At 44.7% G+C, this 22,669-nt stretch overlaps 1 protein-coding gene across 1 annotated transcript; it reads left to right on the top strand.

Annotated features, from left to right (window-relative positions):
• The first annotated feature begins 1,930 nt into the window (after nt 1–1,930).
• PLA2G12B (phospholipase A2 group XIIB) lies at nt 1,931–16,176 on the top strand. Its single transcript, XM_077822595.1, has 4 exons — nt 1,931–2,165; nt 6,321–6,409; nt 7,861–8,026; nt 16,058–16,176. Exons 1-4 carry the CDS (start codon nt 1,931–1,933, stop codon nt 16,174–16,176), a joined length of 609 nt encoding a protein of 202 aa, XP_077678721.1.
• Nucleotides 16,177–22,669: the final 6,493 nt, after the last annotated feature.

Here is a 22,669-nt window from a genome sequence, read left to right as displayed (position 1 = left end):
CTATGACTAGTATACATAGTTCGCTTTTATTGTACAAATTGACACACTTGTCTCTTTTGCTCTTAGTTAATACATGTGCCACCCTGTCTACCTGGAGTTCAGTCTGCACCTTTGCACAGCAATTCCAGCTGGATTTACCTTTTTAAAATCAGATCTACAACTTGGGGAGTAGGCAGTGCTTAAAGAAAAATAGTACAGTAAGCAACCAACAGTGATTCTTCAAGATGGTTGCCTTGGTCGATCTGCACTACTTGCCAACTTTTCCATTGTTTCAGAACTTTGCTATAGCTTGTTGAATTGAAGGAAGTAATTCTCAAGGCAGGAGAGGAAGGAAACATAGAAACAAACGTGATACACTACAGTCCCATTGGCCCCTGCTATTAGAAGGTGACACAGGTGAGCTCAGAACTAAAGAATCTGGATCTGCACCTGCAGTAGTTTTGAAGAATCAGTTCACTATGTATGTTAGACATTGTTTCCTCACCACTTTTCCTCTACACTAAATGCTAGTTTCAGTGACAGCTGCACTGAACTGCAAAGGCCATAGAGGCAACAGCCAGCTTGTGAGTCAGGGTGAATTATTCCCTACCTCCCAAACTGTTTGGTACTCAGAAGGAATGCCATAGAGTTCTAGAGTTATACCTTTCAAAGATAGATCTGGGTATGTTATTAGGCATAACATCACAGCACCAGTCATCCAATGCTTCTATAGGTTTTTAGAGTTGTTCCTATTTGTTCATGCATGGTAAATTCTATAGGACTTTTCAAAAGGGCTGTAAGAGCATGGGGGGTGGGGGGAGAAGAGTCTAGTACTTTGTGCAGGAAGATCATTCAGATACTTGAATTGCTCTATACATTACAAAGAGAAAGATGTGATTACTTGAACCTGGTTTTCATTGTATCAACATTTACTGATGAAGCACAAAGCAAAACAGCAAGGAGAATGGTCATTCTTCATTTGTCATCAGTAGTTCAAGCCATTTAGGAATGTCTTAAAACACAGAGTGAACAAATAGCCCAGTCCTACAACTGCTTTTCTCAATGGATCTTTACTCAGAGTCAAACACCCACTGCTGCTACTGCTTTGTGAGAGCAATGACTACTTGGGAAAGACATTTGCAGGCTCAGACTGCAGTGAAAGGTTATTGAAGTTCTCTATTATATCATATAAAGAAAATTTAAACTACCAGTGAGGCTTGTAAGGAAGTCACTTATTTCAGTGCCTACAGGGGAGATGAGCTGTTAAAAAAAAAATCTGGCCCTAGGCGTTTACTACCCTACTGAAATTAGTGGGATCGCTAACACTTCAGGCTGCTTGCAGACTCAGGAAGACAGCACTCCACTGGGTCATGTTAGGAAGGAGGCTTTTTTGTAACCAGAGGGTCTAGAAGCATTGATTTAAATAAGTTTAATTTCTGCAAAAGCTTAAACTGATCCCAGAACAGAACCAGGAGGAACAATAATGCTGTGAAACAAAAACCCAGGAAAGCTTTTGTGGCCATCTGTCTAATGCACTAGCAGAAGGGGTGTTTCACTGAACTCATGACTAGCTACCAATCGCTGATGAATAGAAGCATGGTGTGATAGCATGCTCCGACAGCGTCATTTGAAAGAGGGACAGTCTCTTCTACCCCATCCAAACTGGATAAGTGCCCCATGCTGAGGTGTTTGAACCATTTCAAAGTGTTACACAACTGTCCTCCACTCTGCTGTTTTGTGAGCTGAACTTGGACCGAATCTCCACTTTGTCTGACCTTTGCACTCTTTAATTGCTATGACCTCACTTTGGCTACCACAGCAGTGTTTAAAGTCCATCAGAGAGGGGAGTATACATGCCCTGTACTCGAAACAACCCAGCCCTATTTCCACCTCACTACATGTCTGTGCATTAGAGTTTCATGAGCCTGGATTTGTTTGGTCTGACTGCAAGATGCAGCAAGTTGTCAAGACAGTGGTTCTGTGCCTGGCCCTGAGTCTAGGAAGATGCAATGAAGAAGTAACCCCAGACAACTCAGTCAACCAAGCTGCCCCAGAGGAATCATCTTCAGCAGACTGGGGCATTGGGACCATCCGAGATGGCTTTGAAACCATTAATGGCTATTTTGACTCTTTTTTAGAGTTGCTAGGAGGAAAAAATGGGGTTTGTCAGTACAGATGTAGATATGGTAAGTGGCTTCTTTCCTTTCCATAGGGTCCTGGGGGTTCAGGCACCTGTCCTGTGAACTGGTACACCTATTTCAGGCCTAACTAACAGTTCTTACTAGTAAGATACTGGCTATATCAGTTTTGGGTTTGAGCCAGAAGATGGGAAGGGCGAATGCAACAGATATTCTCTGGAGACACAAATCTTGTACATTCTGTATCTGTTTCTAGGACTTATGACTGAATTCTGCATGTTGCTGTCCCAGTACTGTCCACACTCCATTAGCTTTCTAAATTGATACTAATGGAGTCCGTGGTGCTGCCTCTAACTCTCCGCTTCCTCCTCAGAATTCTTGGTGGGTTCCCCCCCCCCGACCTTTTTCCTTTCAAACTCCCCTTTGCTTGTTTTTAAACTTACAGCCTTTCCCCTGAGCTATGATGGATTCTGTTCATGACACTTTCATTGATAGAGAATTCCTTAAAACAAAGGGCAACTCTCAGTCTAACACTGAGTTAGCAAGTCAGAAACTAACCAGCAGGTAGGGAGGGGGATGGGGGCTAGAATTCAACCCTGTGTTGATAACTAAGCCTGGTATAGAGAGACCACAGTGGGGAAGCTTGTGCTTCCCCCACCCTGGGATGGCCAAGGGCCAATTTGCCACACACTGAAGATTAAGGGCTTCCCTAAAGGGTAAAGACTCCTTTGGACTTTTCTGCTACTGGGAGATAAGGGAAGGGAAGAGGAGAGAACATGGGTGTCTTAACACACTGCAGTTCTCAGTCATCTCGGGCCCCAAAGTAGGGGACAACTCTTCAGCAGAGGGGCCAAAGACACCCCAGAATAAGGGACCAACCCTTAACACACTTTGGGCCCAAAACATGAAGAAAGAAAGGACTCTGTATAACCCCCAGTCATGCTGTTTGCTTCTTTAACATGTATCAAGTTTATACTCTTAGATTCAGCCATTCTGAGGTCAGAGGAACAGCAGGTCACCCTAGGACAGATGTAACTCTGGTTTGCCCCCCATAATCCAGGGAACTTTCAGAATCAGCAAGACAGCTTTCTTTCCTGCCCATCCCAGTTTGGTTAGACAGCCAAGCCCTTGCAGGCACAAGGAGTAAGGGGTCTTTCTGGCTGTAGCTGTACAAATCTATCAGCTTGGTAGGTGGAGTTTCTAAATGACTCATACAAGCAGCAGACCAGGCATGCTACAGCAATCTCTGCAGCTGTCAGAGTTTAATTATTCAGCAGTTCTTAGTTCTAAGATTAATAATGAGGGGAGGAGGGACTGAGAGAACTGGAGGGTAAATAAGATCTGTTGTCACTATTACAAGAACCTTTAACACTCAGTCTGTTCCAGACAGTTGTGTGTCTTAGGCTTTAGTTTAAAAAAAAAAAAAAAAAAAAAAAAAAAAGGTACAAATCAGTTTGTCTTTGAGACAGAATGTAGGTGAAAGCTTCTTGGATGTAGTCTAAAATGTCTAGGTGAAAGCATCCTTGAATATAAACAGCCCCCTGGGAAATCAGTTGCCCTACTTGTGCTAAAGAACATAGGAGATTTGTCACAAGGAAGGTCTTACCTCTAAAGGCTGTAGGGGGAAGAGAATCTGGCAGGCAAACTGCCAACAAACTGAGGCCAGGGCTTTGTGACAGTGGCAGCCTGTAGGTCTGATGAACCATAAAGAGAGCTCCTGTGCGACAGCCATAACTGCCACTATCCAGGGAAGTGTTTAAATATACTGGAACAGAAGACAGTTGTATTCAGATTAGGTTTCACAAAGCCTTATGGTTCCAGTCCTGTAGTGTGTGTGTGTACCCAAAAGTCCCAACTACCTCAAGAGGAGTTTCAGATAGTAGGAAAGCAGTTTAGGACCTGATCCTGCATAACAATGGGCCTAATTCCCCCCTCACACCGGAGAATCAGAAGAAAATGCTTTGACATACCATGGTATCTCCATGTAAGTGAAATGACAATCAGGTGCCCACAGAACAGAGTGGCTCAAATCCATGGAGAGCATAGTTCTTGTTAAAATAATTATGTTAAGGGTGAACAATTGTTAGTTTCAATAAAGGCTCAGGATGCCCTGCAAGGTGGAGAGAAGACATTTCCTTGTTAAGGTCTTTTATGCCTCCTCTAGAAGATGAAGTGCTGGAGGGAGACCCTGGGAGCCCCATGTTAAAAATTCTGCCTTCAGAGCAAAGGGAAGATTGCTGTGAGATCCTTGCCTGACAGGTTCCCCCTTTGTCTGCCAGGATCACCTAAACCACTGTCTCAGAAAGATTTCCAAAGAGCAAAATTTTGGCTTTGGAATGGACCAAATGGTAGTTATTTAAAAACACCCCAGCCTTCTTTACCCACAGGTGCCCTATGAGGTTTTGGCACTCAAACATCCATACCTGCCATTCAAGAATTCACACTAGATATTTCCTGTACTATCAATAACTCTCTATATTCGTCAGGAACATTTCCAGCAAAAAATGCAGATGTTTGTTTGGTACATGATGTAACCTCCCTCCTTGTTTGTAGTCATGAGAAAGTATTTGTTTTCCCCTTTAAAACAAAACAAGTAGATTCCTTCACTCTCCTCTCTGCTAGCATGTGTTTCCCCTTTAGCCTGTAATCACTTGTCCCAGGGGAATTAGCACAGTCCCTTGTTGAAATATTGGCAGGACATCCTGGAGGTTTTTGATGATCCATGCAGTCCTATTTGTCCATGCTTTCTCCCCCAATTCAGGCATCTGAAGCTGCAAACTGGGGGGGCGGCGGAATCCAAAACCCGAGATAAAATAATTTGTTCACAGGAAGAATAAAAGCAGAATCCCTTGACCTAGGCCAGCCATCTGCAACTACATCAGGAATTGAAGATCTGGTCTCTTCTTCCCAGGGCAACTGTTACAAACTCTGCCTGCTGCTCTTTTTTTCAGCCTAGTAACACTGCTAATAGTCTGTATTGCCAAAATGAAGGTCAGGACTTACTGGGAAAGGCCATATCCATCTTATGCTGATGAGAGTGTTTCAGGCTTTCTGCAGTTGGAATCTCTCTTCTCCTGGCTGCCAACTGACATGGTTCTTAGTGGATTTCTCACCAGCAGAGGGCTGTATTATGGAGGACTGGGAATGCACAATGTGACATATAACCCAAAATGGGGGTGGGTAGGGGTTATGGTTATGTGGTTGTTAGCTGAAAAATATTGGGAGGGATAGTAAGGTATTTCTTTAGGCAAGTCAATGGTGAAAAATGAAGAGCCATACTCACATTTCAGACACCAGGCTCTGTGGGTGGGCAGGCAGGCAGGCATTGCAGCATTTTGCATGGCATTGCCTCTTTTTCAGAGTTGTCCCAAGGGACCCATTTTAACACTTAAGAGCCGTAGAAGTCATGATTTCCAGCACAGTACCAAATGGGTCTGTGTGAAAATGGGCAGTGTAGTCTAACATGCCCAGGGCTTGAGAATCCAATGCTAGTGGGCCAGCGCTGTCCCAAGTCTCTGCTGAAAGAAATAAGCAGCAGGGTGACATTTTAACTCCATTGTGGAGGGCTCGATTACCAACATTTACACAGAATTGGATGTCCCCTCTCTTTACTCCTTGAATATCGCCCAGGTGGACCATGTGGAAGTGACTGGGGGGCTCAGGAGGTCTGAGGCAGCTGGAATGCAGAGTCCTGTGTCCCCAAGGACTCCTCAAAGGACTCAGAGCCTGGGAACGTGACCTGGAGACCCAGAGCTAGAAATAGTAACTAGACTCAGCCCAGACCCAACTGATTTAGAGAGACATTTGATTTACAACAGACTGGTAACTGTCCAGGAGGAGGACTGGACCAGGTTGTAAACACTGGAATCCAGGAATGACATGGCTCTTCGTAAAGGGTGAATGTTTATGGGAGGTACAACCAGGTCCTCAGGGAGTGCTGTACTGTGTTTCACTTGATCTGAAAGGAGCAGCTTATGCCTCTCTTTTTAAAGACAAGAGATTAGGTGGGTGATGGTCCTCTGTCTGGGCATGCCCTGGTTGTTCAGTGGAGCCAGGATGCCTATAGGAGGGTGTATTTAAGACACTCGTAGTACAATATTTCTTGTTCTTTGCTTTTGGTTTGCCAAAGAATGTGCTTACCTCTAAGTTTGACACCATTGCAATCTCACACCCCTAACTTTTCATATTTCTCTGTCTTTCAAGGGAAGGCTCCAATGCCCAGACCGAACTACAAGCCACAGGAGCCCAATGGCTGCAGCTCCTACTTCCTTGGTCTCAAGGTACCAGAAAGCGTATGTACTACTGCTAACACCTACTTCCCCCATGAAATAATTCACTAACCGGAATAATCAGCTAAAAAAGATATTAAATAGTGAAGAATGTGGTCAAGCTAGGACATGGGCTATTGGTATGATAACTATTGTATTTTTTTCCTGGCTGCAGCCAGCTCTTGGGAAAGGTGAGGATACTGCTCAAATATTGCTGAGACAGTCAGTCATATCATATTACAGTACTAAATTGTCTGCCTGGGGTCTGCCAAGGAGATGGCTGTCTGCGATGGCAAGTGAAGGAAAATGTAACTTTAAGGATATCCATTTAATTTACTATCTGATTTGCTAACCAGCAGAGCAATCAGCTCCCAAATGTTGGTGGCTGCGGCTTGCAGTGGATGAATAATCCTGTCAATGGGAATTACATGTGTGAATGCACGATACGAAACTCCAATTGTCTTAGTATTTATTGGAGGATAAAGTCTACTTAGCAGATAAATGCAGGAGAAGCAAATGACTGCATCAGGGAAGCAGTTCAGAAGGTACATGGCAATCCATGCCTTGGCTACGGAGCGCTGGTGCAATAGAACCCACTTAATGGAAACCCAGATAAGTATCATGCACTTTTAACTGGGTCCATCACCCTGGAACATTCAGTGTAAGGCAGTTCAATTACTGGAAGCTTAGAGATACATGGCAATGCCTGGTGTTCCCTCTAAAGCCTATTTACAGGTGCGAATTGGTGTTTGCTGTCATAAATCTCCCACTGTGCAGTCCTTTGGTCCCTTTCTACTGCTCCCCTCCTCAATATTGAGTACTAAATTCAACTTGTGTACAGGCTTTGTATCACGGTTATTTTTAAAGCAATTAATGAAATCAAAGTTAATCTATACCATGAGAATGGTTCCTTTAAGAGCCTCTAAGAGCCAGCCTGGCTAATTAGCCTATTTCTGTTCCCACCAGGGTCTGCACCAATTAAGATTCTGTTTAAAAAAAAATCCCTTGTGGGCTATTTTTGAAGTTATATTAGTTCCTTAAACTGGACATCATCACAAACCTCTCTAGAGGCTTCTGTCATCTCCTGCATTCATGTGCATTCATGAGCGTTAGAAGCAAGGAGGGGAAACTAGACCCCTATACACCTCTGGGATGTGGAAGAGAAAGTTTCTAATAAGTAATTTAGAAAATAAGAACTTCATGCCCACCTTGATATGAACAGGCCCATGTGTAACTCATGGGTATTACTAGAAACAACACACTCACTAATGGGAGAGTATAAACCAAAAATCCAGAGTGTATTTGTTCTTGACCTTACAGCTCTGTTTGTTACAACCACAGCATTAACACTGGAATTGTACAGCAGAAGCTTCGGGGAAAGAGGGGCATCACCACCCCTGGAGAGGAGGATAGACCCTTCGCTAAGTACAATGCCTGAGCAGTGCTGTCTTCCCTTTCTCTTCCCCTGCCTCCAGCTGGATTTAGGTATCCCTGCCATGACTAAGTGCTGCAACCAGCTGGATGTTTGTTATGACACCTGTGGAGCGAACAAATACCGCTGTGATGCTAAATTCCGCTGGTGCCTCCACTCCATCTGCTCAGATCTCAAACGGAGCCTTGGTTTTGTCTCCAAGGTTGAAGGTGAGTTTTGCACCGAAGCCACTCTTGCGGGAGCCAGGTGGCTCCAGCCCCATTTTCCAGAGGAGCGGTAGCAGGGGGTCCTTTTCCTCCAATATGGCAGCAGGGTTTTGCTGCAACTGCAGTAGGACATAGTACTGCCATAGCTGAGCGGCAATCACGTGTGACATACGCTTCGATCATGAGGCTGAGCTCGCCCTAACTTTGGCTTGAACATTGCCTCCCTCCTCTCTAAAACAGAGCTGTCCCAGACAATTACCTCACATGCTTTTATGTTTGAAGTTTATTAATATTTTAAAAATAAAACAGCCCCAAGCTGTTCATTTTTATCTTAGGGTGGGATTTTCAGAGCCACCTATGGGGATTATCAGTTATTACTTTCCAATGGGAATTGGGTGTCCAAATCCCTTAGGCAGATTTAAAAGTCTCAGTGTTAATGTTTTAGAAAGGGATTACATTTTTCCACAGTATTTAACTTTATGACAAAAGGTTCTTATTAACAATACATTTATAAGCCCCAATTTCAAGGTTCAAACTCTCTCTACCATTCTTGATTTGGGTCGAGTTGAAGCTGGCCATATGGGCTGCCACCTCTTCTTTATTAATCTTTACATCTGAGTAAAGCCACTGTGGGCGAGGGGACAGGGAGAATGAGACACCAGAGAGGGTAATGCCACTGAGATGCCAACACCCACCCAGCTGATCTTCTCTTAATCCCGAAATGGAGACAAAAAAATCATCTCCCACCTGCCGCAATGTCTGAGAAACAGAGGTTGGCTGAAAAGCATTTGGCTGAAGCTAAATACAGATTCCTTCACAAATCAAGTGAAAGTTACAGGCACATCTCAGTGGCTTGAGTGCAGGGCCAGTGCAAGGATATTTTGCGCCCTAGGCAAAACTTCCACCTTGCGCCCCCACCCCCCCCCAGGACTCTCACACAATTGACACAAAGTATTAGCAAAATAATGCAGCAGCATCAACCCCCAGAGCCTGGCAAGGCACACAGCATCCCCCCTCTCCCCCACAATCCCCCAAAACCTGGGCCAGTGCACTCCAGAGTCCCCTGCCCAGCCAGCTTGGCCCGCTGGTTCCACACCTCCCCCCCAAAGCCTAGCCCAGCACACAAAGATCCCCCCCAGCCAGGCACACAGCCCCACCCCCCACCCCGTCACAGTGCCCAGCCAGACAAGCAGCCCCCCCTTGACCCCTCTCTGCCTTCTCCCCCCTCAGCCCTGCTTGGCACATGGCTCCCATCTCCAGAGCGTGGCACGCAGCCCCCTCCGGCCCAGCTTGCCCGTGCCTCAGCCTGGCCAGCCCACCTGACCCTCCCCCCCCACTCCAGAGCTTGGCATACAGCCTCCCCCCCCCCGCTTCTCCCCCAGCCCAGCCAGCCACGCCACCCCTCCCCGCAGAGCCTGGCACACAGGGTCCCGCCCCCCCCGAACTCTCAGCACCAGCAGGCCCCTGCCTCCCCCGCATGGGGCAGAGCCCCCCAGGCAGCACATGGAGCCCCCTCCCCGGCAGCCTGAGCCTTCCCCCTCGCCCCGCCCCCACAGCCCAGGCGCCCAGTGCTCCCTCCCTGCCTCCCACCTCATCTCCTTGGGTCCAGAAAAGCCGGGGCTGGGCACAGGGCTGGCACCTGCAGAGGGAGAGTGATCAGCACAGCGGGTGACCCCAAACCCGCTCCCCCTCCAGCCGGCCACCTACCACCTGTGAGCTCATCGCCACTCATCCCACTGGAGCCCTTTTTGGCGACCCCAAATCTTGGTGCCCTAGGTGGTCGCCCAGTTCGCCTAGTGGTTACACTGGCCCTGCTTGAGTGTATATCACCTTCCTAGAACGGTGGAGTTTAAATTAGAAACACAGTACACACAGCTTTCCTCCTTCTCCTGCCAGCAAACCTCATGTGGCTTCTGAGACGGGGGCCGGGCTACATTTGAAATTAGATGGACCTAGCTACATCAGGGCTGTGAAAAATGTCATGCTCTGTGCAACATAACCTAACTTCTACTGTACACAGAGCTAGGTTGATGGAAAAAAGAAAAACAAAAAACAACTCTTCCATCAACCTAGCTACGACCTCTCAGAGAGATGGATTAGCTACGTTGGAAAACCCCTTCCATTGACATAGGACCTAAACTACAGTGCTGCTGAAGCACCATAGCTGTGCCACTGTAGTGTAGCTATATCCCTAGCGTGCTAGCCACAGGAGGCTCATTGAATTGGGAAGGGAGGGAAGTGCTATGCTTCCCCACCTGCTCCTGAAATACCTCCGAGTGCACCTCTTCATGTCACTGGGCCTCCTTTGGTAGTGCCACATGGCAGGTGTTCACAGTCCCCATATTAATATTTTTCAGACTCCTTCTAGTGCAGTTGTCCAGAATATGCTCCGAGAGTGACTGCCAAAGACCTTATGATTGTTTGCTGAAACCAAATTTCCTTAATAAATGTTCTTAAGAGTCACATTAATCTTTTGATTAACTATGAAACACTGGTGCAGTCATCATTCACTGCTAGGAAGTCCAGTAAATTAGGTTCTTGCTGCCTCCATGGCTGTCTTTTTTAAAAAAAAGCAAAAAGACAACATTAAAACCCGGAGCTCTCATGAATGACTGTTTTTAGGGTATCCATTCCTGAACCCTTTGTCTGATTTTGTTCAAAGTTGGTAGAGAAATTTAAAGCCTGTCTCAGAAATAGCCTACCAATTTTGAGGCTGATATGACCATTTTTGTGAATTTCAGGAGGTGACTAAAAGTAGAAATATTTACTAGAAACAGCCGCAAACTTAGCTAGGAATCAGCTCCTGGCACTTTAATACGATACAGGCAATATTAACAGAGCAGGGACAATTTGAGGAGCAATAAGTAATTGTGGCTTCACCTCTATTGTGAGTGTGCATCAGATAGTCAAGGCAATGGACAGTCTAGTGGTCCTGTTGGGTTAATTGCACTACTTGGGCACCCAAATAGTGACAGTAGCCAGAAATGCCTTTGTTCATCTTCAGTTAGCCCAGTGTCACATCCCTTCATCATATCCAGGCTGGACTTCTGCAGTTCACCTTACTTGGGACAGTTGGAAAAGGCCACATGGAGGCTACAGTTCATTATACTTAAGCCCAGCTGCTAAGTGAAATGAATTGGTGGGGTGCACTTCAACAAAGAAGTGCGCTGGTTCCTGATCGAATTCTGGATCCAGTTCAAGGTGCCAATCCTGATCTGTGAGGCAATTAATAACGGAGACCTACATGGTCTTGGTGACAACTTCTCCCTCCACCTTCCAACAAGGCATAGGTGACAGGTATGGACACTGAAGTTCATGGTTATCGAGATGAAATTCCTGTGGGCTGCAGACAAAGTATTCTGAGTGGAGGGTATCCATGCTGTGGGAGCTCCCTGGCAGCAGAAAACAACCACATAAACAAGCATGCATGGGTTATAGACGAAGATGAGGTGAAGAGAGAATTTGGGTTTCTCTGGCAGAATCAATGTGAACCTTCCTTTCTCTGCAGTGCTTAGATACTTCAGCCAAAGGCATATTAAAAACGCACAGACAGATTTATATAGGACTAAGTATCCTTTGTGGTTAAACAAATTAACAAAAACAATAATATAATTCAGAAAGATAGTGAGATAGCAGTTTGAGTCTAGGAGGGAGCTCAGCATTGGAAGGCATCACAAATGTGTGTTGAAAACTGATTTGGAGGAGAGTGTCTGGAACACAAGTAGTGAGAGACTGGCCTAAGCAGATGGCAGCTTGCTAGCAGGTGCAAAGCCAAAAATGGGAAAGAAAGACAAATGGGGCAGTTTGGAAAGAGGATTGGAAGGAGTGTCAGGATTTGGCTGGGGTTAGTGCTCCTGGGATTGGGATAATCCTGTGTCAGATTAATGAACAAAAGGAAAATTGGCAAAGCTGGTTGGATCGGTGGGCAGGAAGGGGCACTCCTGGAGCTGAGATGCAAAGAGATGAGCAGAGAAACACCCATTCTGGGCATAGATTTGGACTGCTTAGTGGCTGAGTTGCAGTGTAGCATGCTAGACCCCTTTTTTCCCCTTGTGGACTCGGAGGGAAGGAGCAATCTCTGTCCCTGGGAACTTGTGTTTGCAAGGGACACTTTCACAAGCCCTAGCTCCATGAGTAGCTCAGAAGTTGCTGTGAACAGCCCTCCTCAGTCAGAGGTCATTAGATGTGACGTTCTGAGTGACTGAGGCAGTTAATGGGCAGGGGCGGGAGGGGGGGGAATGTGGGAGAATTCCCCCCCAAAAGGTTACTGACTGGCAGATCCAAATTTACTAGCACAGGTGTTCAGAACTCTGCCTATCTTTTTTTTCCCCCCATTCTCTCTAGTGACTGAGCTCAGGTCTAGCTTAGCAGCACTTTTGCAGTGTAACTATATTGGTATACAGTGCTGGCCAAACACTCCGAATCTGGATGCTGGTTTGGCGGCATAGCTTATTCCAGTCCCTCACCACATGAAACAAGCTACGCTGGTAAAAGTGCAGTTTTGTCAGTAGAACCGTCTACAGTACGGGCTTTTACTGACACAGCTGTATCAGAGATCATATTTCTTCACACAGCTATGCTGGGAGAAGTCCATAGTGTAGACCAATCCTCTGAAAAGCCTGTCTTAACGCTTTTGTCCTGGGTGTTGGGTTCTGCCAGTGTGACACCCACTGCCATTAATGGGCAGTGCTCATCAAGGATTTTAAAAGGGACATAGTGACAGGGCCAACTCTGGACATCCAGAGCCCAGGTCATTTATTATTATTACATCCTTCCCACACCAATGTTGGAGCACAGCGCAGAAAACAGTCTTTTCCATTTTTCTGTCATTTGCTGCTGCTTCCATTTGGTCTGTGGCGCTGAGATAGACTATTCTGCCCTCCCTGCTAAGCATTCTTCTTAAGGTTTCTCTTGGGTACCCTGATTTCCTCACACCTGTTAGTATCCCCTTAACAGCTTCAAGAGGGAGGTGGGGGGGGGGGTCTGTGTGCTGCTATCTGAAGTACATGCCCCAAACATGCCCAGTGCTGCCTTCTGATTCTGGTAGAAACAAGCTGCTGGTTGGGGATTTCTTGGATCTCTTCCCAACCAATGCCCATATCAAAAAGTTACATTTCCTGTTTTCACTGATCCCCTGACAATTTGTTAGCTCATGCCCCCCTCCCAGACAAGGGCTACAACAGTGGTAAAAATCCCACACTCTCAACTGGGAACTCACCTGCAACAAATCCCAGAGAAAGCCGACACTAGGATTTCAATGCTCCCGTGACCCTTATTTTTAAACAGTGATGATTTACAATGTATAGATTTTTAAATAAAGAGAGCAGTGTAATGTGTACAATGGCAGGGTACAAGATGTCAAAAGTTAGGCCTGCCAACTGAAGGACAGTCCTTTAAAAAACAGTATTTATACAACACTGAACCCTCTTAGGAGGGTCTAACCCATGATATGCTCCTTAAAAGTGTTCCCCTTGCATTTCCCAGCATGGTTACAGCATTTCTCACAAATGGTATGCAGCCAGCCAGCAACAAGGTGGTTAAGGGGTCACTAATTTGTTTTCCAAACCTAACACCTAATTAAGATGAATGGGGAAGTTCACACTTGAGTGCTGCTATTGCAGACTTGAAAAAACAGAGCCTCTCTCCATTGGTTTCCTGTCTCATGACTACAATTAAACATTTATAGAGAAGTACCAAAGACAGGCACAGCAACAAGTTAAAGAGAACAAAGAGATAGGCCTAGGCCTGAGAATCTTATTGCTGAGGTGCATTAACCCTTCACCCCCACAAGCTCCTCCACATCTTCAAGGGTCAACACAAACCCTACCTACAACTCTGCTTTTGTTGGTTTTGATAGCCCTTTATCAGAGGGTTCTGTTTGAGCGCCCTCTGCTGGCTGAGTGTGGCCTGACAGGCCATGACTACACCCTCCCCTCAAGGGCCTCAGTAGTTACTCCACTGACAGCTTTTTAAACATAGCAATTGCCTCTCCTGCATATTTGCTTATTAATATTTAGAATAACTCCACCCAGTCTTAAAGCAGACTCTCAATGTCTCCACTTAAAGTCCTAGTCATCCCCTTCTGCTCTGTGCCAGGTTCTTCTTCAGATGCTCAGCTCCGTTTTCCTGGGCGCAAGTCCTCAGGGTTCCTTCATCAGCAAAAGCAGTCAACCAAAGTGATATCCTCCTCTCCCAGGGTAATCACTACAGGAGCTCACTGCTCTCTTCAGGGCCTTCCCTAGGCTCCTCTCACAGCCCCTTTCTAAGGGCTGCCTCTCTGCAGCTCTCCTCTTATGCTTTAATTGGGGGTGTTGCCCTGCCCCTCATTAGAGGCAACCTGGGTTAACCTGCCTACTCATCAGGGGAGCAGGGCTACTTCACTTAAAGGGCCAGCCCTTCTGTGACACCTTTCCTCACAATCAGTTCACATTACTAGTCCTCCCTGTATGCCTGATTCAAAGCCCAGTGAAGTGAATAGAAATACTCCCATTGAAGTCAATGAATTTGGCCTAATCTACACTAGGAATTTTCCTAGATTACAGCCATTGGTGGCTAACAGCCAGCGTAGACTGGGTAAACCCACTCAGCCACAATTTGCACCAAGACAGTTTAGCCTCATTTCAAGCAGGGGTAAGCTCCACCAATGCTTTACTTGACAGCACTAAGGGTGCACAAGCACAGCTGAACCTGTGGTCTTGTTGACACTTGAAAGACAACACAGATTAAGGTAGGATGTGAATTTAAAGCACAACAGTTACTGGTGAATAACTCCAGGTGTAGACAGGCCCTCGTTCTCCTCTCAGTCTCAGCTTGTTCCTGTGCCTTCTGTTAAGCTTCCCAATCTCCCTTCTCACCTGTCAGCCATCATCTCTTTAACATCCCTTTTTGCAATTCACCTCTTCAATGAGTCACCCCCACTCCTGAACTATTGGCCTGTGTCTCCTCTTGTGTTTTACTTAGATTTTAAGTGCTCAAAGGCAGGGAATGTTTCTCTTCATACATATGTGCAGAGTACCATGTATATTTATGGTCCTATATATTTTATACTCATATCCCCAGACCCAATTAAGTAAAACAAGAGAAGAGATTTTTCTGGGGAGCTTTGAAGTAACAAGGAGGGCAGAGGGGACCAGGAAGGCTGTTCCAGGTGGCAGGAGTTACAGTGGCAGAACTGCAGAGAAATAGCCAGAGGAGCCAAGACAGCAGACTAGAGAGAGACGGCCATGGGGTAGGACTATTACCAAGTGTATTTCTGAACAGCTGATTTTATTGCCTTCAGCCCATCAGGGAAAATGACCACCCTGTGGAATTTAGTATTAACTCATTTATCAACCTGACTGGGGAGTTCAATAGTGAGCCTCTTGTTAGAGTTGCCAACCCTGCAGGATTGTCCCAGAGTCTCCAGGAATTTAATATTAATCTTTAACTAAAGACTTTGTCATGTGATGAAACCTCCAGGAATACATCCAACCAAAACTGGCAACCCTAACTTCAGGCTGCTTGACATTTTAACTACTGTGTCATCTGGCTCTGCTCAGAGCAGGTCTAGATAACACCCATGTCAAATGCTGATGATCACTGGCACCTTGTTTACACTATTGCTCCCACCAGGGGACTGTAATGATGATATAGCCATGTGAGAAATAGCCTGAGGGTAAAAGCTTAGTTTAGACAAGGCCATGGTCAAATGGAAGGGCTGAGAAGTAGGGAAGAGTTGATACAGAGAGATCTTTTGAGAAGCTCAGTTGTTATATTGCCATACATAAAGAGCATAATGTACTTTCAACAAGAAAAAACAAAAGGAAAGTCTAAGAGAGAGCACAGCTGTTAGAGACTGGACTGCAGCAGCACTGGGAACAAAATGGCTTCTAAATCCAGCAGACAGGGAGAAATAGAATTGTACACAAAGGCAAAAAGACACTGCTGTACCCCACACAATCCACAATGGTTTGGAGGCCAGTCCTGGTGCTGTTTTAATCAGCAATGAAAGTGAGAGACCGCTGCTTACATGCCTGTTCTTTTCCCTCCCGACAGCTTGTGAATCTGTAGCAGATACAGTGTTTAATACTGTCTGGACTCTGGGCTGCCGACCCTTCATGAACAGCCAAAGAAGCGCCTGCATTTGTAATGAGGAAGAAAAAGAGGAACTTTGAAGAGCAGAGACCTCTAGCCAGAGATGACCTCATGTATCCCCTCTCTGATGCAGCTCTTTAGCAAGCCATTTTCCATCAGCCCTCTGAAATGGAGAAGTTATGATAGTATGGGGCAGGAGGAGCAGATTTTTGCACTGTGTATAATGCATCAGTTACAGCTTTGGGGTGGAGGGGTGCAGTCAGAGGCAGTGACAGCTACTGCCTACCTCAGATCCAATCTAACAGCCCCATCTCTTTCCAGGTGTATCATTGTGGGTTATTTTAATGCCAATTTTCTATTGAAACCAATTAAGATGAGCAAACAGAATGCAATGCAGACAGTAATAAGTAGTTTCTGCAGCAGATGTTATACACGTGTAAACAACTTCCTCTCTCACTGATACACCCTGCAAAACAAGTTTTCCCACTAGCCATCAAAGTTCCAGTCACTAGTTACATCTTTTAAATAAATTATTCAAATACATGAGATGAGATGAGCCACGATATCTGGGGGCAGGGTGGAAAAATTCATCCCATTCTGGGGTTTTGACTCAGACCCATTATTTACACACATACAAACTACTCCGCTTATCTGAAATGTTTAGAGGCTCCCCAAACTGTTCAGATAACCAAGGATTTGTGTTTGCTGAGAGAATGATTTATGGCTGGGGACATGGCCGAGGATTTTGAGTAGTTCCAATACATGTGTGCACACAAAGGTAGACTGGGACAAAGACCATCCACACTATACACATATAGGACTCTGCCCATAATTTCCACAGCAGAGGAATAAGCTTCCCCCCACCCCCATTCCATTCAGCTGTACCTGTTTATTTTCCTCCTTCATAATTTAAAACCAAAGGGAAAAATTACATTAGTCTCCAGTAAGCACCTTCAGCAGTGTCCTTTTAAGGGGAGGGGGAATTTGCAGGAGGCAAAGAGTTGGATTTGATGGGACTTTGGGAAATCTTCAGGCATCCTTGTAGAATGGTACTGTACAGGCTATGTTTGGTAAGGCAGGGCTTGGTTTCACCCCCTCTCCTTTGGGTAGGGACATGGCTAACTTAAAGAGATGAACAATCCCAGCGGATTTATTTTTTCAAACATGTTTAAGATCTAAAGCTGTTAAAGGATTCTCTTATAGACTTTAAAAACTACCCCCACTCCCCCCAGGGAATTTTGTTGGGGTTTGTTGTTGCTGCTGCAAGGGAGTTTCTACCAAGATGTTAGATTTCAGAGTAGCAGCCGCATTAGTCTGTATCCGCAAAAAGAAAAAGGAGTACTTGTGGCACCTTAGAGACTAACGAATTTATTTGAGCATAAGCTTTCGTGAGCTACAGCCCACTTCATCGAAAGCTTATGCTCAAATAAATTCGTTAGTCTCTAAGGTGCCACAAGTCCTCCTTTTCTTTCTACCAAGATGTGTGTACCACACAAGATAAGTGGATCTAAAACATGCCTGTGTGTGTGTGTATATATATATATATATATTATACTTTACACACACACTCTCCCCGTCTTCCATTCACTTTTACGCATTGCACAGTGGAAGTTACAACACTTTGTTTTTTTTGACAGATTCTGTTTTAGTTATATCCTTGCTGGCATATATGTTTAAACTGGTACGTTTAGCAGTAAGTTATTTAAACTACTGTCCCTGTTTTTGCCAGGCTTATTGGCCGCACATTGGAAAGTGTTATACATGTGACCTATATGGTCTGCCGCAACGGGAGGCTACTGTTAGAAAACATGAGACTAAGGTAATAAAAAGTGATATCACTGAGTTGTGTGGGGATTCCTCACCTCCCTTTGCAAGGGCCATTTTTATCTCATCAGTGCAAATTAGAGGTTCCTCTCAGCAGGTGATAAGACATTGGCCGGTGAGTATTACAGTGCCAAAGTTCAGCCCAGTAGCGATCAGAATGTTTCCTGCAGAAAGGACCTGATTGTCAGCCCTAGTTTGTCTGGGTGGAAGGGGTAGGGAGAGTCGTGTGGGAGGAAATGTTTCTGGTTTCAGACACTGAGAACTTTATATTCCATTGTTAATTCTAAATGTCAGTTTATACGTACAATTAAATATCACTTGCAAAAATATCTTGTTTATGTTCAGTAGCTACCTTTAAATTGCAGATCTCTACAGTGATACATTAGAGCTGACCCAAGCATGCAATGACATGCTAGATCATGACAAAATGGATAAACAGAGGGGTTTTGAGTGGAACCTTTCCATCCAAGCTTTGGTACTTTGAGAATATCACAAATAAAAATATTTCCTTTAGATCTACATAGCACCTTTCATCCCCAAAGCACTTTACAAACTGCAGCCGATACATGGAAGACCATTGAGCCTGCATTTTTCAGTGTAGTTTCCTTTTACTGACTTGGGGGGAAAAAACACCTTAATTATTTTTGGATGAAGCTTTTGAAATATCTTATGAAAGGATCTAAACAAGAGGAGTAGATGTGCTACGTGACATAAGACAACTCAAGAGTTCTACAGCCTAGCCAGAGATCACTGAAATACAACCATTCTGGCTGCTTTGCATCACACAGCTGTTTAGTGTGAGGTGAACTGAGATTAATCTATGTTCACTACAGTTCAACATGCTAAAACTTGCATCCTCTTTGCTCTCACCCCCAATGGATGCATGAAGGTAGCAACCCTGTGCTCCACTCAACTGCCCCTCCCAGCTTTTTATATGGGTTGAAGTACTTACAGTTCTTGTTTACAAATGATCCAGTGAAAGTCTTCCCTCCAATTAAAATGCTTCTGTACAAAATTCAGCATCTCAGAGCACGCTTCTCACAGTGTAGTGAGGCACTGCAGCTACTCTGCCTCAGCCTCCCACCACGCTCTACAGCCCACCCTGGCCAGAGCGATGACTTGGGCCTCCAGACAAACAGCATCCAAGGGTTCAACCCCTCCCAGGGTAAGAGGGTCCTTTAGAGAAAGGACAACAAGAGCACAAAACAAAGGAAACTTCACCCAGCTCCTTCCTTAAGGTCCCAGCTACCACAGCCTGTTTCAACACTCACTAACAGACACCTAGACTCTGAGCCCCTCACCAGTGAAGTCCAGGCCCATCCTCCTGCAAAGGGCTCTAGCCAGCCACAGTCCTCAGGCAGTTTCTGACTAAGCATCTTACCACAGGCTAGGAACACTGTGTTTGCTCCTCTCCCTAATCAGCCCTTCACAGCTGGGCTTTTCTCCACTTAAGTCCCACATCCTGCACAGGTATAGCAGGGCAGGACTAATTGAACAGGGCTGATTGGCTCCAAGCCTCCTGATCCTTAAAGGAGCAAGCCAGCCTGTTACAGCTCCTTATGGGATCCCCTGCATTTTCATTGACATCATAATAGCAGGGGTAACTGGTACAATGATTTAATGAATTAGCCTTTTATTCCTGGAATTCTGGGTTCAGACTCTGACTTACTGTATGACATCTGTGAAAATGAGTTAGTTCAGCTCCAATCCTGCACATCAAAAACCCGCCTCTCAGTTGTGAGTCAGCACCACAGAAGTTTAGAATTGGACTAGCCGTGAGCAATTCAGGTTATGACTCTGGGGGGTTGGCTGAGCAACATCGGGTAAATTTGCACAATGCCTGCTTACGCTGCATTTAGCTTCCAGCTCTGTTATGAGACACTCACGTGTTTTTAAAAAATTATCCCTGCATAATTGGAGAGCATTCTGACTGATTTGCTCGTCTGTTCTAGTCAGACAGGAAAGTTGGCAAGGAGTGGAAGCAGACTAAAGTGGAATTTTAGGAGAGCCATGAAGGAGGAGAATAGTTTATGGGATGGCTGAAGGAATGATAAAGGGATCAAGTAAAGTTAACAAAGCACAGTCCAATCCCAAATGCAGGCTAAGAATAAACTGCAAATGTTGGAGATAAGAAATTTGCAAGGAAAGGATCCTGCAGGGACTCAGTCTCATGCACTTCAAACTGGCAGGAGCTGGGAACACTTAAACTGGTGGTCTCAGCTCCCCTTGGAATATTAGGAGAGGAAAAATGGCCTTGTGTGTTGTGTTTATCTGCAGTGAACACGTGCTATGGAGACTAGGTGGCTCAGGTAATGGGATTAAACCCTTTCATGTCCAGATCACCAGTGTGAATCTGGCATTGCATGGTACAGGACAAAAGTTATTACAATCTGATGGGGGCTAGGTGATGTCACAAACCATGACAATAGCTGGTACTTTTAATTACAATCTAAGCAGAGAGGACAAGGCCTGATGACAACATAGGCTCCTAGAGGCAGTCCCTCCAGGTCAGAGAGGAGACAGTTATAGGGTGGTATAGCGAAGCTTCTGCTACTCTCCTACCTGTTCTGTTGATAAACGGGGATCTGGCAACAAAGCACCTTAGCTAGCACTTAATTCACAAACACAAAAATGAAATGAACTACAAGAAATGCTGAGCAATATGAGCAGCATTATTGGAGCTCAGGTATGGGATGTTGAGATGAGGCCAATGTACAAGGAGAGATTCAGTCTGGACTTCCAGAGGCCACAGCTAAGATTGCACATTCCAAGCAGACTCTTCCAGAACCAAGAAAAGATTTACGGCTCAGACTTTCAATCTGATTTTCACTTTCCTCCCATTTACTTTGCAATTAATTTCAATAAAAGGCTGCAGATCAGAAAGGAGATTTTGATCACAGTTTCTCAGTAAGAACCAGCTACTGTGCCCAACAGTGAAACAAAAAGCCCACACCTTTTAGGTTAACAGCTGCAACAAAACAAAAATCTCTCCACAGCAAGAAGGTTGAAAAATTCATCTTATCTCACAGCTCAGGTTCTATCAACATAAGGAAATTAAAACATTTGGGTGTTTGAAAAAAGTTAAAATTACAATAGAAAATTACTAAAACAATCCTAATACAGAAGTGAATCAGCAGGAACAGAAGGAGAAATATGGTAATACGTATGTTACATTTCCATTTTTTTTTATTTCACAGTGGTTAGATAAGACATCAAAACAACAGTGTCCCTCCACTTATTCATATTATTTTACCAGCAATTTTTCCATTATTGCTCTTCTTCCAACACAGACTCTCTCTATTCATGAAGACAGGCTAAAGCCATTTTTGAAATATCACAGCTACCAAATAAATCAATAATGCTAAACTCTAATTTGTATTCCGAGTCTGGTTGCTGGCGGAAATAAAGCTCTGAAACTGAATACTGCGGATATAAGTTGTAATCCCCTTTTATAATGTTGCCCATTTGCAAGCGATAACAGATTCTGGACTTCGGACACTTTCCAATTGGAAGAAAAATTGGTGATACAGACTCAGGGGATTTTCTAGTGCAATTTATTTATTTACAAATGTACACAAGTCTTGTTTAGCTTGAACAGTGCTGGTCCAAACTGCACAAAAGGAATTTCATTTGCAGAAAACCCCATGAACACAAAGTCAAACGCAGTAGCTCCCTCCTCTCTCACTCTTGGGCTCTGTCCCTACTTTCTGCACACTTGCTGATCCTTACTGCTGCCTCTGCATTGTACTTCTTACCTTGGAAATATCTTCACCCAAAGTCACTAGTCTTTGGCTGCATGGAGCCGCATGGACTAGTTCAGGCTGGCTTTGGCATTATACCTCCCTCTGTGCTGGTGCGTTGCATTCCAAATGAATCTCAGACAGGTATCAGGATCCAATATTCAGTGTCCACTGGAGCAGACTCTCCTGCTAGTCTTCCTCCGCCAAGATGGTGCTTAACCCTCACAATGTCTTTAAGAACTTTCTGAGCATTTCACCAGGTCTGATGGGGCTTTTGAACCTGATCCTCTATGTTTAACACTATCTATAGAGTGTTTCCATCAATTGTTCTTACTATGCATTTCATTAACACCTCTATCCTGTTCTCGGTTAATACATTAGAACACCCAAGTCACAGAAGATCACAGCATCACACTTCGTATTAGTTTTGAGATTTTTAATTTTTTTTACAATTAAGGTGTCAGACCACTTACAAAAATGCACCACATATCACCAAATTAGTGGGGGAGTGGGACAGGATTAGGGGGAAGAGAGAGAAAGAGATGATACACTAAATAGAGAGAAAAATATTGTAAAAAAATGTATGTAATTGTCAGAGGAAAATATAAAACTAATTTTATGAAATCATTCTTTTAAAATATGCACATTTGCCTGTAACAATTCTGAGCTTTAGCTGAATATTACTGTTCTTTACAGCTTCAGGGAGTCTGCATATTTGAGGTATATATTTATATGTATTTTAATAACCACCCTTCAGAACCTTGATGTCACACGCTCCACCTACTCACTGCACACACAGCCTTCCCACAGGAGTTGTTCGCTACGTGTGTTGGGCTCCCCTGGCACTGTTTGTATTGTCCTTGGAAAACAAAGCATTAGCGACATGGTTCAAAATGTGTTTAAACATTGTGAAGTTCACAAACAGATCAGAAAAATGAATGCAGGTAACATTTTGGGCCTATGACTGAAATATCTCCCTTTAATTGACAGAAATGCAGGCACAGCTGTA

Source organism: Eretmochelys imbricata, chromosome 7 (assembly GCF_965152235.1).
Source record: "Eretmochelys imbricata isolate rEreImb1 chromosome 7, rEreImb1.hap1, whole genome shotgun sequence".
Classification (NCBI taxonomy): Eukaryota; Metazoa; Chordata; order Testudines; family Cheloniidae; genus Eretmochelys; species Eretmochelys imbricata.
This window is presented reverse-complemented; position numbering and strand designations above follow the sequence as displayed.